A 17,338-nucleotide genomic window follows, 5' to 3' on the forward strand; every position below is an offset into this window, starting at 1 on the left:
CCCCCACCACGTTGACAGCAACAAACAAACAACAATCAATAGTGCTAACACACATAACTATGTAAGGATACAGCTATTTGTATAAAATGCAATTATGCATACAATATGCAATGAGTATGCTGAGAGACAACACATTCAAATATAGTTTACCCGGTACCTAGTTCATATATGCTAATATTAGTGCATATGCTACTATAATCATAGATCAGCAACTTTGAATTGTGTTGTTTAACGTTATGATTGTCTGCATGTTCAGTACACAACGGAAAGAGGGGATACACTGCTCTCTGGAGGTCTAAGCAGTATAGCAGCTGACAATTTGACAAATGTTACTGCATTATTTCATTTTTAGCTACGCTCATTTCTGAAGGTCTGAGAAGTAGTTATTATTGGTCTCATTAAAGTTAATCACATTCACGTATCGTTGCAATGTATGCGATGATCCAAAATCATAGCAATTTATTTGAAAACCAAAGCTGTAATATGCAAGGAAAAAGCAACATGAGAGGATGTATATCTACAACAAAAGACGTGTTAGTAATCACACATTGGCATGAACAGGGTGAACAGGTTTTGACTGGACAATAAATTGTATAGGCACTGATGAGAAGCAACAATGGGGTAAAGAAAACGCCATAACTGTGTTTCCGTGAAGAAGAATGATGTTGAAGTCAATGACGATTCTGTAATCATCAGCCAAACTACTGACAAAACATAAGTGACACTGAATTTCGTGTCAACATGAAAGCACTTAAGTCAATGAGTAGTGTGTTTTGGAACATTGGACATGCTTTATTTCAGAACTTTTCACAATTTATTTAAACATCTCACATATACAAAATAGGTACAATAGACTTTGTGATGTCATTCTTGAGAGAGCGAGAGAGAGAAAGAGAGAGAGAGATGGGCCGCCTAAAATCCATTCAGAATCGGATGCGAATGGGATGTCAGTATGAATTCTGGATGTGGGATTTGAAGGGTAAAAAGCCTGAACATAAACCCAAAACAAACTAAAATTTCAAGACAAACAAAGAACATGAAACACATACTAGACATCAGGTTTAAGGAGTATTCCACCTGCTTAATGTGGGAGCGTATCAGAGGACTATTGCAAGACTCCTTAAAGATCAATACAAAATAATACAGGAAAAAGTGGTTTTGTCCACAGCTGCATATTAGCACCATTGATCTCCCCTTCAAGTTACTGAGAACCTTCTGATACGAGACAACGCTTGAAGCGTTACAAGCCCAAACATCTCTGTTGTGGACCCGGGGTTTTGCCTATTTAAGTACATGCATGAGGTAGTTTAAACCTTATTTTCATGGAAATTGTGGTTTTAAACCTCCTCTTTGGAAGATATACAAAGACCACAAAGTGATGCTTACTTTCAGCGTTTTTATTACACTTCTTTTATTTTTTACAAAAGGATGACATGATGTCCCACAACAAGGTCTTTTCCCGCGTTCCTTTGGGTTGCTGTATTAATTTGCATTGCACAATCGCTCCGTTCAGTCTGTTCATTCCTCTCCGATAGTTGCCCATCTTAAGCAAGTGGTTGCGCAGTGAGAAATCGGCATTTAAAAAAAAAAACACAGAAAGAAGGGCAGAGATTTCGTTTTTTCATTCTTTCTCTCTTTTGGGGGTGTTAATTTATCATGAGTCTATTTATTTGAAACAGACTGGGCCAATGTCCAAACCAAACTCCTGATCAGCTCCACCAATGTCCATAGGTGCAATGTCGAGGATGGGAAGGCGAGATGGTTTATTTGTTCTGTACTCAATCACTGTCTTGCTCCACTCACCAGTGTGTCTCTGCGGGGGTAGATGGGGAAAAAGAACCAATTTCAGAATGGGGCTACACAAGACAAAAGGCTCAGATTGTAGCCGAAACCTGCAATGACTAGTAGTCGCTATGGATTATGATGATGGAAAGAAAGAGCTACTCACAGTGCAACCGTCCTCCACCACAGAGAAGGTGAAACGGCTGTTGCCCTCAGCCCTCAGCTCCACATCGTTGGAGCCGCCAAGCACCACAGCCTTCTTCAGGCTGCCGCTCTCAGCATCCATGTAGGCAACGCTGTTCTTGCAGTGGTAGGTGATGTTCTGGCTAGCCTGGTTGGACAGCAGGCGCATGAAGGCCAGCTGGGTGGCCATGCTCTGAGAGCTGATCGTCTCCTCGTTGTAAGTGAACTGCAAAAGACGCAACACAGTGCACGTTTGTTCGGAGGTTCTACAGACGGACTGAAGATGTGGTGTTGCGTTTCGTCTCTCTGTAGCAGCTCACCTCAGTTCCGCCATTGATGGTCTCTCCGAACCAGACGTGCTTCTTGTTCTCTGTGCTTCTGAACCAGTTCTTCTTGGCAATGCTCTCGGGTTGGGCATGGATGCAAGTCTCGCGGGTGGTGAAGTCGCAGAAGACCTTGATGGCGTCATTGATGCAACCCTGGTTGGGGTCGATCCAGTAGAATCCTACAGGGTAGGAAGATTGGCAATCAGTTTCACTGCATGATTTAATGTAGGCTTTGATTTCTTGAAGATCTTCACTTACCGCTGGTCCATTCGGGGTGGCCAAGCTTGATGTCACGGCAAGTGCGGGCAGGGTTCTTCCTGGATCCCTCAGGGGTGAGCAGGTTCTCAATCTGGGTGTTGAGGGACTTGATAGTGGCATCAACCTCGTAATCCTTAGCTCTCATGGAGGGCTGGTCAGCTCTGTACTCTTCGTATAAAGCCATTTCATAGCCACCACCAGAAGGGCCGGGAGGTCCAGGAAGACCGGGAGGTCCGGCGGGACCCTAATGGTGATAAAAGATGGCTTTTGGCATTGGCATCTGCATTGTGTAACAGCACTCATGTGTGATTGGAAAAGTTCGCTGGTAAGACGAGATGTACTTACAACAGGTCCGATGTGTCCAGGGGCTCCACGAGCACCAGCAGCACCAATAGTACCATGGGCACCAGCTCGACCATCCTTACCAGGGGGTCCGTGGGGTCCGGCGGGACCCTGAAAAGGGAGGAAGCATGTTTGTCAGATACAGATTTACAATACAATGTCACACTATCCCATATACAGTAACTACATATTACTTTGTGTTATATTTAAGTCATTAAAAAAAAAATCAGTATGCATGGGCTTATTCATAAGTACAGTACATCAATCCTGGGTGCATCCTATCATATTGCAGTCTCATTTCTATCACGTACCTGCCCACAACCAATGGTTACAATGGACACGGATGTAAGAGGAAATTACTAATCATCATTTCACTTACTCTAGGTCCGGAGGGTCCATGAGAACCAGCAGCTCCGGTGTCACCGGGAAGACCCTGAAGGGAGAGATGCATTTAAAAGACATTGCAGTATAGTATATCTGTATGCAAATGTAATGGCGATATCATAAATAATTGATCATCTGGCTGTGAATGCTCTTTTATGGTGGTATGTTTCACTCACAGAAGGTCCTGGTATTCCTTGGAGACCAGGATGTCCACGAAGACCCTTCATTCCTCTGTCTCCTCTGTCTCCAGCACCTCCCTTCTCGCCACGGACTCCAGCGGGTCCCTAGAATATATACAAATATATACATGGCACCGTGTGATTTCAACATAACTGTACCCATAGCACTAAATGATATTTTATGAACATGCTTCTACAGTAAGTATTATGACATCAGTTTAATTCTCATTTATTGGAATCCCTACTGCAGTGTTATGACTAGATGATAGCTCTACTTACAGCGGCACCTCTAGCTCCAGCGGATCCAGCAGGTCCAGCAGGTCCTGAGTGGCCCTATGGATACATGGAAAGACATATATAAAACTTTGCCACAAATACTGTGAATGTTGTGAATGATAAAAGCTGAGTGCTGTTTTTAATATGCAAGCCGAGTTGTGGAAACATACAGAATCTCCACGGTTTCCAGGTCTTCCAACAGAGCCACTGGGTCCAGCAGGTCCGGGAGCACCAGCAAGTCCAAGGGCACCAGCGGGTCCGGGGTCGCCACGGTCTCCCTGATCACAGCAGGAGCGGGCAAGTGATGGTCAGAAAAGGATATACTTTGTATTTTCAGTACATTGTCTCTTTAGGCATAGGAGTGGAGGATACCTTGATTCCAGCAGCACCAGGACGCCCAGGAGGACCATCGTTACCAGAGTTACCCTGTAAATATTGTAACAGGTAACGTTTAAAACCCAAGACCATTTTCCATGACTTAATCACTAGTGTCTGTTTTTGCCATGTGAGCATAAGAGGGTGTAATATATAACAGTACCTCACGTCCAGCCTCTCCCTGAGGTCCGGTCATACCGGGCATGCCAATGTTGCCAGCAGGGCCACGGGCACCAGCGGAACCAGCAGGTCCAAGTCTACCAGGTTCTCCCTAGGATGTGTCAAAATTAACAAATACACGATGAATAATGGGGGGAAAATTGTTAATTTATCAAATGATATAACGAAACCAGAAAGGGTGTTGGTTGGATTCACACATTAAGCCTTTTTCTTCAAGTGACATTATATAATAATGTAAAGTACATTGCTTTAGTATTTGAAGATGTATGTTCTTGAAATGAAATACAGAAACACCTTCCATGTGGTCGTGAGATGTGCTGCAAAGAAAGGTTTGTCAAACATCAGAAAACGTCAATACTTACGACAGCACCAGGACCACCAGGACTACCACGATCGCCTCTAGCTCCGGGAAGACCAACAAATCCTTGAAGACCAAGAGGTCCAGAAACTCCAGGAGCACCAGGAGCACCCTAAACCCAAGCACAGGATCATGAAATGAATGAATGATGACTATTAACGGGGCTTCTGGCTAGGGTACTTCAACTTACAGAAGGTCCAGACTCTCCGGAAGGTCCCTTCTCTCCAGCGGGGCCAGGAACTCCAACCATACCCTGCTCTCCAGCGGGGCCAGTGGGACCAGAGTCTCCACGGAGACCACGGGGACCATCTTTACCAGAGGGACCAGCAGGTCCAGGGGGTCCGACAATACCCTGGGAGGAGGAGAATATATGAAATGTGCGTATATTCTTTTTTTCTGCTTCTCAATGATCTAAGAGAAAATATACTTACAGCAGGTCCACCAGGGCCAACTCTGCCAGGAGCTCCAGGGAAACCAGTCAGACCCTATGATGCAAAAAGGCTCACATTTACAGGTATAGGGGCAGTAGTATTTTTTGGGGAAAAAAAAAGATCCCATGTTGACAAATCTGACTGCTTTAAAGTCCACAAATTTGACTTGTGTAGTGCATAAAATGAGAACTGATGAAAGAGATGTAGGACCATGTTGGAAATTACTCCTCCTTGGCCATTTTGTTTGGAAGGCCAGGGATTATCCAACTGGAACAACAGAGCATCCCATGCACAAATTTGTTGTCATGATGTTCCTTAGAAAATTCCCATTAACTTCTCTTGATAACGTGTCTCTTACATATGTACATACGTATACACATTTTACCCTGTTAGGTCACTGATGCCCGACTTGGGTGCCGTGGCTGGCACACTAGTGTTCTGTGAGATACCATCAGGTGTGCAGCTGAAAAATATCCAGTTTCACTTAACTCGTAAAATTATTATTTGTCAATTACAAATATATCCTTGTTCATCTATCTATACCAGCAACGTATATTGAAAGGCGGAAAAATGAAATGCTATTCCACTAGGGGGCAGAAGGTACAATTAACGTGTATAATCCTGTTACTATTCATACAACAGAATAAGTCGTGGTTTACTAGGGGTCTATCAGCTGTGTGTTCAATTGAACTGATCCAGAATTCACATTGAGTAAGTCCGTTTGTGACTAAACTCAGACAAGATCATCATTACTTTCAGTATTCATACTATTTGTGATATTTTTGTTTGGTGGAGTGCCATGGGATTTGTCCAATGTACCTGGGTGCCTTGGCGCAAGAAAGGATGGGAAGTACAGTTTTAGGTCACTGTGGTCTACGGACTGTGCTTTTTTTTCTAATGACCCTCATATCAAATTCAAAACTAAAGGTAACAGGGCCTTACAGTTCATTGTCCTCAGATGATAGAATGCACTTCCTTTTGAGCTAGGAGCTACCTCTTCTGTGACATTTTAAAAAAAATCAGTTAAAACATTTGTTAAGGCAGGCATTCGAGTAATACAAGGTTATTTTTTATTTGATTTGGTTTATTTTTTTTTTTCTATGAACTGTAAAATGTCACGATTCAGGATTCTATAACTATTTGAAGCACTTTGTGAGTCTTCTGTGACATGTGTGATATGAACAACATTTACTTACTGACCAACCTATTTACAAACTTGTGAATGTAATAAGTGTGCTGATGAATAAATGATGTTGTTGTTTTTTAATACTCACCTGAGGGCCATTGTCTCCACGGGCACCACTAGGTCCAGCAGGGCCAGAAGGACCCTGAAAGAAGGTAAATGGTCAGATTGAATTCCAGACTAGTGTCAACCAATGATTATGAATCAAAGCAGTCATTTCTTATGCACTATCATGAAAATCTCTGACAAACTAGTGAATTTGGAGCTGTGACCTTAAATGACAACATGCATTGGTCCAGAATGCATGGTATACTCACAGAGGGTCCAGATTGTCCAGCGGGGCCAGCAGAGCCAGCGGGGCCAACATCTCCCTTTCCTCCAGCAGGTCCACGCTCTCCTCTTACTCCGACCTGTCCGTTAGCGCCCTGTAGGGTGGAGCAACAACAGGATTGGGCTATTGTGTCGGATTATGTACTGTATATAGTCAGTGTTTATTCACAAATAATATTGTTGCCCAGACAGGGTGTGTATGAAGGTGAGAGGATGTTAGCTTACAGGCGGTCCAGCGAATCCAGGGGCTCCAGCGGGTCCAACCTCTCCACGCTCGCCCTGTGTTGGAAAGAAAGACACCCGCACTCAGAAAAATAATGTATACCGAATGACACTAGATTTTCTACATAGATGATTTGCGATGAACATAAATACGGGGATTGATATTGATCAAAACTTACAGGTGCGCCACGGACTCCGGGAGGTCCACCAGGTCCGAAGGAACCGCTCTCACCCTGCAAAGGACAACTGCTATGTAAGTAGGAATTTCACTCTGTATCATATACATATGCATGTGAAATAATATACAGTGACATTGACAATAAATATTTTGTTTGGTCTCTTCTAATGATTTGACCACACAGTAAATTGATAAGAATGCTACTTCTTGGCTTCTCATTGATGCCAACGTCACCAAAATCTATCTTGATATGTTATTTCCACTTCGTTCATGTGTACATATGCTGCACTAGATCACTAAAGACTGATATTTACCCTTACTTGTAGTTGAAATGGAAAATCCTCATCAAGTGGTGTTGAATATTAAAGATGATGTGAGGTGGCTATACTGTACATCTAAGACATTCTGACAGCTTGGTCATATACTTGCCTTGTCGCCATTGGCTCCTGTGGGTCCAGGGGGTCCACTGGGTCCAGGGAGACCCTAGAAGTCAACAAGAGAAGATGGTTAAGAGGATGTATCCGACTTGAAAATTGTCAACGATGTCTATGATTTGAGTGTTAAGAGCTTGAGGATCAGAGCTGCACTTACACGGCCACCATCTCTTCCACCATTGCCGTCGGGTCCTTTGTGTCCAACCTCTCCCTATGTGAAAACGAGTGACAGTTTGAGTCAGACCTTCTACTGAAAATTCTATGGATGATACACGTGAATAGAAGAGTAACTTGTTAACTTGTCATGATTTTTGATGCATACCTTCTCTCCCTTGACTCCAGCGGGACCAGCACCTCCACGCTCTCCGGGCATGCCAGAAGCTCCTTGGTGTCCAGGAGCACCAGTAACTCCAGCAACGCCAGGCTCTCCCTGGAATTGGATCGAAAAAACTAGGGTTAATTTTTGCTGTGAAGGGCAAATGACACAGACTATTTCCTTTTCAAGGTTATTTATTTTTGCATTGAGGGTCACATACACACTTGGCCATCCGGCTCTCCACAGCAAACATTTTACCTTTCCACCATCAGCACCAGGAGCTCCAGTAGGTCCACGGCCTCCAATTGGTCCCTGAGGTCCAGAAGATCCAGCAACACCGGGGTTACCACGCTCGCCCTGGAGTAGAACACAGAGGCTATCAGTGGAACGTCTAGCAATAATGTGTGTAAGGCTTCACAAATAACAAACTATCATCAGCCAAGTGTAGTCTGTAAAATAAAGTATATACCTTGGCACCAACAGGTCCAGCGACTCCTTGGTCTCCTGGGATACCCTGTTAGGGACACATCATGCGTTGTGTAAGCTTTGTTTGTTTGAACTGTGCATATAATATTGCCACTCTACGTGTGGTTCTGATAGATACTTACTCTGTCTCCAGGCTTGCCAGCCTCTCCACCAGCACCAGCGGGACCAGGCAGACCCTGAAAAGGTTATCAAAACACTGAGTATCACATTCACAATATATGTAGAGTGAATTGGTTGTAATTAATAAATGTATGACTGTTTGTTAGAGTCACGACATGATATAAGCATCAAACCTCCCCTAACTTTGAATCCAAAACAGAAGGTAATGTGTTGTGTAGAAATGATGCACCTAAACCAGTGATCCTTAACCAGGGTGCTGTGAGAAATCGACAGGTGTGCTGCGGGTATTTATCCAATTTCACTTCATTGGTCCAAAAATTATTTAACTACAAGTAAGTTATCTTTGATCATCTATCTATGCCAGTGACGTACAGTGACCGGCAGCACAATTAGATGCTCTTCCATTTGATGGCAGAAGGTACACAACCAACCTGCGAATCCACTTTTTGTGATATTTTTTTTTTGCTGGTATGCCATTAGAATTGCTTCCAATGTAAAAATATGTGTCTTGGCTCAGTAAAGGTTGGGGAACACTGTCCTGAACTATTGGTAGAAAACTTGCGGATGCAGACCTGGAAACCAGGAGATCCAGAAGGTCCATGCTCTCCCTTCTCACCAGGACCGCCCTGTAACAGGAAAGAGCAAAGCACTGTTAAAAATCCCACAGGAAAGTTACAGTAACATGATATCATAATGCATAAATGATGGCTTTAAATTGTCAAATGGCACAAAGATACTTACAGAAACTCCCATGGGGCCAGTGGCTCCATTGTTACCATCAGGGCCAGGAGGTCCCTACACACAGTGACATTTAGACGATTACAACAACAGAGTACACGGTACATAGCAAATCAAGATTGAAGTTGTTGTAAGTTGCAGAATAACGATCTCATATGACTTACTCTCAGTCCAGTGGCTCCAGTACCTCCCTTATCTCCGGGTTTGCCAAGCTCACCCTAGAAGATATTCAATTCAACAAGTTAAGATGGCATGGCTCATACATTTTCTGTGCATTTAAGATCGATATACTTGTTCATATCCTCCTTTTAGGCCTGTCCGTAGTCATCTTGTTTTTCTACTTACAGCGGCTCCCTTGGGTCCAGGGAATCCAATGTTTCCAGGCTGGCCTCTAGGTCCAGTTGGGCCGGGAGGTCCGGTGCGGCCGTCTTGTCCAGCAGGACCCTTGAGGACGAAATGATAACGATGAGCATGACCAGAGCACGGAAGCTTTTTATCTGTACGTTTTGTGTAAAAGTTACTTACAGAAGGTCCCTCCTTTCCTGGGGGTCCAGAGCTTCCAGGGCTTCCGGGGATACCCTGTGAAGAAAATGTTGTTCTTGTTGAATGTGTTGATTTATGGTTTTACATCTGGGTTTAATTAGGGTTTTGTTTATTAAATAATAAAAGTGGCAATATACCACAATGTCTCTATGCCACAGCTAATTTTGGAGTGTTGGCCTATCATGCTAATAAAGGAATTAGATAAAATACACACCCTGAGACCACCAGGACCAGGCTCACCACCACGGCCAGCATCTCCAGGGGCTCCACGAGCTCCGGCAGAGCCAGTGGCTCCGCGAGCACCAGGCATGCCCTACAGCAGATGAACCATGAGGTGAAAACCGAGAAGAAAAATAGTCTCAAACGCACGTGTGAAGCTTTACTTACAATCGGGCCGACTCTTCCTTCAATACCGGGCATTCCACGGCTACCGGGAGAACCCTAGAGGAGGCGCACAAGGACTGTCAGGTGATCCGCAAAACAAGATGGCGTCTGATACGCCAAACACCACCAGTGACTCACTCTAGCTCCACGGCTACCAACGGGGCCGGAGGCACCGATCTCGCCAGTAGGTCCACGTTTGCCCTCCTCACCCTGAGGTCCGGGGGCTCCCTGAGGGCCAGCGCTACCCTGCAGAAGGCAGCAAATGGAGGACAACACAATTAACCACACATCAACGTTAAAGGAAAAGACGAGTCGGATGGCTTTCAAACTTACAGGCTCACCCTTGGCACCAGCATCTCCCTTCACACCCTGAACACCGGGATCTCCCTAAAACAGACGCAAGAAAAATAAAACACCTGCATACAATTGATATGCTGGAACCTGTGCAACTCTTTGCTCTCGTGTAGATACGATGGCATGTTTTTGTGTGCATTTAACTTACAGCCAGGCCTCTGGGACCACCGGCACCCTGAGGTCCCTGAGGTCCAGGTCCTCCTCTGGGTCCGGGGAATCCAGGAGCTCCAGCAACACCAGAGGCGCCCTAAAAGGACAGTCATAACTGACACTTGAGTCTCACTGAGCAACTTTGTGGGGTAATAATCCTGCTAGAAATGTATGATTATGTTAATATATAGTATTTGAACACTTACAGTGGCTCCCTTGGCTCCATTCAGGCCATTGACACCAGGGTTACCCTAAGAAAAAGCATAAATAACCAATATGTAATCAACAGAAAGACATGTATGAGTAACAGAATAATTATGAATTTGTCAAATCCGGCGTTACATTAAATAACCTCATGCAATTAGATCAAAAACATCGTTTATAATTTACAATTAGAATCACTTAAACATGGTGCCATAATGAGTGAAAACACAATTGAACATTCTCAGTTATTTCTAAGTGACTTTTTTTAGTTACCAATATTATATATAAAAAAAAAAGATAAATGAAAGGTGAGCAAAAGCAGGTGTACTTACAACAGGACCAACGGGGCCAACGGCACCATTGGGACCGGGCTCTCCTCTAGCTCCCTGAGGTCCAGAGGGACCAGTTGCACCAATAGGTCCAACCTCTCCCTGTCAATGGCCGAAAACATACGATCAATGCGCAGAGCCTATCTTATCTGTGCCTTTGTAAGGCATAAAACTTGAAATGTAAGAATTTTGAATGATCAGCATGAACAATTACACAGAGAGTCCAATCGGTAACAGAGCAGAAGATGGAAAGGTAATAGTGCTAAAGGAAGAGTACAGAGGAGGATGCAACACGAGGCCTACCTTGGGTCCGGGGCCACCGGGGAAACCTGGGGCACCAGCAGCACCAACGGGACCCTGTGGAAAGCGACAGCAGACACAGTCAAAATATATCGCCCCGAATATAAAGTATTATGCGCACCATAATCCAGGAAAGATGAGTGCGGCAAACAGTTTGATTCCCAAGAAGGTACTTACAGCAGCACCAGCGGGTCCAGTGTTGCCATCAGCACCACGAGCACCAACAGGGCCAGCAGAGCCGGCACGACCTCTCTCACCAGCCAGACCACGAGGTCCCTAAATGTAGGAAAGTACAGAGATCCGTTCATTCACGGAATAATGAGCCGCTAATTGAGTAGAACAAGTCAAAACATCACGACCAATGAAAAATGGCATGGGCCCAGTTTTATCTGAAGGTTAAAAGTATTTCATCACAATGTTGAGCTGGATGCAACACTTACAACAAGTCCTGGTCTTCCAGCAGCTCCGTGTGCGCCAGCCTCACCCTACATTAGCAGTAGGAAAAGGTGGATGAGAGTGAGCAAGGTATCTCACTGTATTGCTACATGTGCTTATTCATCTGCAATATGGAAAAAAGAAGAATCTTCATCCTATTTATTATCTGTTGACCGCTTTCTTACCTTGATTCCAGCGGCACCGGACTCTCCCTTGCGTCCATCCAAGCCATTGTAACCCTGAAACAAAGAAAAGGGTTACGATATATGACGATATATCACATGACAGATGAATGAAATGGTGGCATGATGGCGAAGCGCTATTAGAAGGCAAACATAGTGAGGGTAGTGAATTGTGTTTTTTTTGTTTTTTTTTATGTTCTCAGGTTAAACTTGTCATTTTAAATTTAAATGTATCAGGTTTAGTTTAATTTCTATCTTTAGTTAAGTAGTAATAAATATTGTTAAAAAAAAATCATACAATTAGCAATTAGCTTCAAATACATTAGAGCAAATATTGTTCCTTCTAAAAATGTTTATTGTTATTTCTTTTTAAGGAACAGCTCAAGTTAATCTCTTCAATAGAGAAGAAGTCGCAGATTTGAGCCATAAAAAAAAAAAAAAAAAACCCTTTTGTGCAATTTTGTTTTCTTGTGACCCCCCCTTCAGTCCAGATTGCTTCAAGTCAAGTGTGATACTTACTCTGTGTCCCTTCATTCCGGGAAGTCCAGGGGTTCCGGGGAATCCACGAGCGCCCTGTAGTTCAAAACAAACACAATGTTATCCAGACATATTGGAATTGTTCAATGAATATATTGATATATTATATAAAATATTTTGGTCTGGCCAGGTGCTTTGGTGTTTTTCCCTGACCTGAACGCCGGGGACACCTCTATCTCCGGGCTTGCCAGGTCTGCCATTGTTACCCTGAAAGCGGAAAAGTGGCTCAATTTAATCACAAGAGGAAAAATAAAAAGCTCTTATCATCTGTGGTGACACGAGTGACAATACTGTTTACTTACGTCCTCTCCAGATTTGCCAGGAGGTCCAGGGGGGCCACGAGGACCAACGGGACCCTTTGACAGAAAACCAGCGCGTTTATGACGAGTTCTCCTCACATTTTGAATTTTGAGAGTCTTTTAAAGGATGATCTTACAGTCTGTCCAGGCTCGCCAGGCTCACCAGGGTGTCCGGTGTGTCCCTGAGGTCCCTGTTAGGACAAATAAGAAGAAATGTCAGCCTTCAGGCCTGATCATGGCAGCGGTTCAGGTGCAACACCAGATTGCGATCTGAGTCCAAATAATAACTTACAGAGGGTCCAGGGGGTCCGGGAGGGCCTCTGTTGCCCATCATACCCTAAGGAGAAAAACACCATCAGATGAGGTATTAAAAATTCATGTCATGTGGTGGAAGTGAAACAAAAGTCACGCAGGTTTAGTCCAATGGAGTTTTCCTGAAATGCGGCTTTGGTGCATTAGTGTGTGACAAGGCACGGGCCCTCACCATGGCACCTGGAGGGGGATCGGGAGCCTTAGCATACTGAGCAGCAAAGTTCTGCAAAAGACAAAAATAGAGTCAATTAGTCACAAAAATTCAAATGTTCCTGAAGTCACGACATCACCTATGCAAATAAGCTGCTGTAGCACAATAATGACAATCAGACTTTTAAAATTGTGCCTGCGAGAGCAAAAGGCTTTTGCAGTAGGCCGCAATTATGGGCAAGTGATGTGATCAGACCAAAGAAATACAGTACAACAATTATTGTACTGACACTGTGACACACAGCTGACCTCTGACTGTGACCAATATGGATAACATCAATATGCTATTTGGGTGCAGTGTTCACTCTATGCATCATTACATGTGAGGAGACTGTGCACCAAAGTTAACATGGTGTCATTTACTTCTCTTCAGAGAATAACTTTGAACAAATATCAAAGGGAACTTACTCCTCCGAGTCCAGGGGGTCCAGGGGGCCCAGCGGGGCCGGGGAGTCCGGGTTTGCCATCTTTTCCATCAGGTCCCTGGGGACCCTAAACAACAGACAAAATGCGGACATGAAGGGAGCGGCAAAGCTTCTTTTCGGTCTTATTCTTACTGTTTACATTCAACATATTATAACATACTTCATAGCTGTACTGATGAGTGTATAATGGAGTAAATAATGCAATTGTTATTAGTTGAATTAAGTAAAAGCATTAGAAAACAATAGCATAGCTACTACGTTGACATGGGGCCATGCAAAATGGGATGTGGCCTAATAAGCGATGTTGAAAAAGTCCAAGTCAAACATCTGTCATAAGAAGCACAACAATTAAGACTGGAAGCAATGTTAGAAAGGTTGCAGCTTACCCTGTCACCTCGAGGTCCTTTGTCTCCTCGGGGGCCCTGCGGCAGGAAAATAAGCGAGTCAGCTTAAAACACAGACCAGATGTCTCGCAGAATAACTGCTTCAAAGCGGCTGCCCTTTCCACTCTTAAGTTACACTAAATAGACACGAATAAAGCACGTGATGCAGAGCAAGGTACACTACAGTAATCAAATGTGCATGTCAACAAACTTGTCCTTACAGACGCAGGACAAGCAGGTTAGGACACATTTTCAGTGACAGGGACAAAACCAAGGTTGCCCTTTGAGTTTTTCTGTGCTAAAACTCTCTATGCTCTGAAGTGCCATGCTGTATGTAAGGTCTTAAACCACACATAACGACGACATTATGTGCTCACCTTCTCTCTTCCCTAGATGGAAAAGAAGATACATACATGTAAGTTCCATCTTTCACTACGTTTCATCCTCTCTGCTTGGCCTGCAAAAGCGTGAGGGTGAGGCATTTGGGTATATATACACAATAAGTCTCATTCGGGTAAAGCACAGCAATGCACAGGTGTATCTGAGCAATAGCACACTGAGCAAACTCTTAGAGGTGAGAGCATGATAGTCCACATAAAAGTGCTTTGATATGATCATGAGACATATAGCAGACAGTCAAATGTGTGTGCTGCTGCTGACGCTGTAAACAAATTCGATTTTGGGCAACCGCAATTGTGAGTTGACTTGTTTGAATGCAGAAACCCCAGGAACGGCCTGTAGATTTGAATGAAAAATGCTCTTGTTGGTGTGACTTATCGAAATATGTGAGACTCAGATATGTTCCCTAAATGTCTTCATTGGTTGAAGTGATGAGGAGGCAGAGGAAGGCCGCTGCCCCTCGCTGCAGCCCCCAGAAAGGATCCTTTGTGCCATGCAGGCCCCTGAGTGTGCCGAGTGGTTTAAGCTTTCAGTCACACGGTCTTTAGCCAGTCGGACCCCTACCTATCCGAGGACAGGAAGGGAGAATAACTTTGTCCGGGGGGCACAAATTTGCAAATGCTGAGCCGTGGCTGAGATTGCTCAAATCGCACAGGACCTTACAAGAGGCGTCTTTTGCTGGGATATGTACAGTACGTGTTTTTGGGAAGGCAAAAAAGACAAGGTAAAACTATGTTATCGTCATGTGGTGTTCATGTTTGCATGCGTGCGTGTACTAACCGAGACTGCAGCGTTGGGCAGATGACAGGTGAAGAGGAGGCAGAGGGAGAGGAGGAGGGTGGGGGGAGAGAAAAGGGAACACTCCGTTAGAACATAAGCAACATAAGAGCAAAACAAAACACTTGCCAAAGAAACTGTCATTGCTACCCTCAAATCATATCTCTACATCTTTTCACAGTGTTCGGTATGCGCGTCATAAGAATGAACAAATGTGTTTCTTTCATGGAGGTTTATTTGCTAGGCACGTGCTTGTAGTTAAAGCAGACATTGTTCATAGTCCGCTTTAAATGTCTTTCAACAGCAATGTCAATCAAAGCGTTGCAGGCTGGTGTTAAGCATGTCAAGGCTAACAAGCCCGGACAGGCAAAGACTAAGGACCTTAAGGAAAAGAATAATCAGTCATCGCAAGCAAGATAAAAACGACAGCCATTGTAATTTGGAAGGTGTAAGTGAAATTGATAAATACATGACATATTTGATGTATGTTCGACCTGGAAACGTTTGTATCACAGCCAGACTAAATACATTTTCCAAAGTTGTTCAACTATTCATTTGGATTATCTAATCACTGCTTTCGTCACATCTCCCAGTTCCACAATGTGCAGTTAGCACAAATGGGACACCAGAAGCATCTTGGAATGTGGACCAGCTGGTACCGCTTGGCTCTTTCTGCTTTGTTGGAACCTCCCCGTGAACTCTAAAGCGTCGTGCCCCATGTTGACCACAAGGTGGCGCAGACAGGAACAAAAAGTGATGAGAGAAAGTTCATCTCATCCATTTAAGGTACTTAAATGTTGACACTTTCCGTTTAAAAGCACAAATCATGCATATTATTCAGGAAATACAGTTGTAATTAAATAATACACAAGTTAATTTGGAGTTTAAATTGAATAATAGTCACATGTAAAATAGTTTAATTGCATGATCATTAAAAATAACAATATCATGTGATACTAGTCTTACTAATACTAATTTCTACTTTTCGTCAACTGGTCTCAAGTTAGTCTTCATCAAACTAGGTTCATGTGCAGTTCACACTCATGGCCACCATGGGGCGCTTTTGTCATTTATCTTCACTAAATCTTCATCCATTGATGTCTGGATGGAACATTAAGTACAACGCCCCAAATTCTTTCTTCCCTTAACTTTAGAAGAAACAGATTTTAAATAAATCTAATTCGACTAAAAGCTTTCACGACTATTTTCTACGTCTCACTCAAAAGCCAAACGTTTTTGTTTTTTTTCAGGAGTGCAAACTACTCCTATGATAACTATTGTGTCCTTGGGGAAAAAAATAAGATTCCTCTGCAACACATGAACTCATTCCGTTGAGTATTTAAAGCAGCAGTGATCTCTTCACGATGATGTAAGTTCCAAACCAAAAGCCAAAAAAAAAAAAAAAAAAAAAAAAATCCTCAAGCAGCGTGGGTGGAAATATCCATGAGAGAAAAGAGCAGATATGGTAAAACTTACATTGACATGTTGCTAGGTATGAAGTTACTGCAAGCAGCAACAGAATCCGGGTATCCACAAAGCTGAGCATGTCTATACAGACATGCAGACTCCTTGTGCTGCTGTGCCCCTCTTTTTAAACCACCTTCAAGCAGGCATACAATTGAGGTGACGCGAGTAACTCCAAACTGAGCAGAAGCCTGCAGCCGTGATGCTAGAATAATAAAGTTCTATCAGGCCTATTTATACGGCAGGAGGGTCCCGGGTCTGCGTGTCAAAAGTCAGCCCACCGGCCAATGAGAGACGAGAAACCCAATCTGACTCCCATCCCTCTCTCCCTCGCGCAGTCATGTGGTCCTGCATCTCCCAGCCTCCTCTCCGCCGCCACCGAAGCCCGTTTGGCGAAAAAAAAAAAAAAAAAAAAAATTCAGCCCGTGATGACGAGTGCATGGATTTAATTAGATCCATTCTTTTTGAGGACGTGGACAGCGTGGACGTTTAAAAGGGAGAGGAAGGCCCACGTTTCTCCCTCCTTTGCGCGGCGCGGGGAGATCGGACGGTCAATTTTGCGCGTGCAAA

At 43.8% G+C, this 17,338-nt stretch overlaps 1 protein-coding gene across 1 annotated transcript; it reads right to left on the reverse strand.

Annotated features, from left to right (window-relative positions):
• Positions 1-502: 502 nt before the first annotated feature.
• col1a2 (collagen, type I, alpha 2) lies at positions 503-17,043 on the reverse strand. Its single transcript, XM_061664341.1, has 49 exons — positions 16,781-17,043; positions 14,132-14,193; positions 13,729-13,812; positions 13,283-13,333; positions 13,091-13,135; positions 12,936-12,989; positions 12,802-12,855; positions 12,653-12,706; positions 12,482-12,535; positions 11,966-12,019; positions 11,786-11,830; positions 11,523-11,621; positions 11,349-11,402; positions 11,049-11,147; positions 10,719-10,763; positions 10,511-10,609; positions 10,342-10,395; positions 10,147-10,254; positions 10,012-10,065; positions 9,839-9,937; positions 9,607-9,660; positions 9,427-9,525; positions 9,246-9,299; positions 9,085-9,138; positions 8,916-8,969; positions 8,346-8,399; positions 8,207-8,251; positions 7,996-8,094; positions 7,744-7,851; positions 7,579-7,632; positions 7,417-7,470; positions 6,989-7,042; positions 6,813-6,866; positions 6,575-6,682; positions 6,349-6,402; positions 5,075-5,128; positions 4,834-4,995; positions 4,648-4,755; positions 4,269-4,376; positions 4,103-4,156; positions 3,901-4,008; positions 3,734-3,787; positions 3,452-3,559; positions 3,271-3,324; positions 2,895-3,002; positions 2,550-2,793; positions 2,286-2,470; positions 1,949-2,191; positions 503-1,813 (listed from the first exon to the last, which is right to left on the reverse strand). The coding sequence occupies exons 1-49, from the start codon at positions 16,848-16,850 to the stop codon at positions 1,667-1,669; spliced, it is 4,074 nt and encodes a 1,357-aa protein (XP_061520325.1). The 5' UTR covers positions 16,851-17,043; the 3' UTR covers positions 503-1,666.
• Between the last annotated feature and the right edge of the window lie 295 nt (positions 17,044-17,338).

Source organism: Phycodurus eques, chromosome 20, assembly GCF_024500275.1.
Source record: "Phycodurus eques isolate BA_2022a chromosome 20, UOR_Pequ_1.1, whole genome shotgun sequence".
In the NCBI taxonomy this organism is placed as follows: domain Eukaryota; kingdom Metazoa; phylum Chordata; class Actinopteri; order Syngnathiformes; family Syngnathidae; genus Phycodurus; species Phycodurus eques.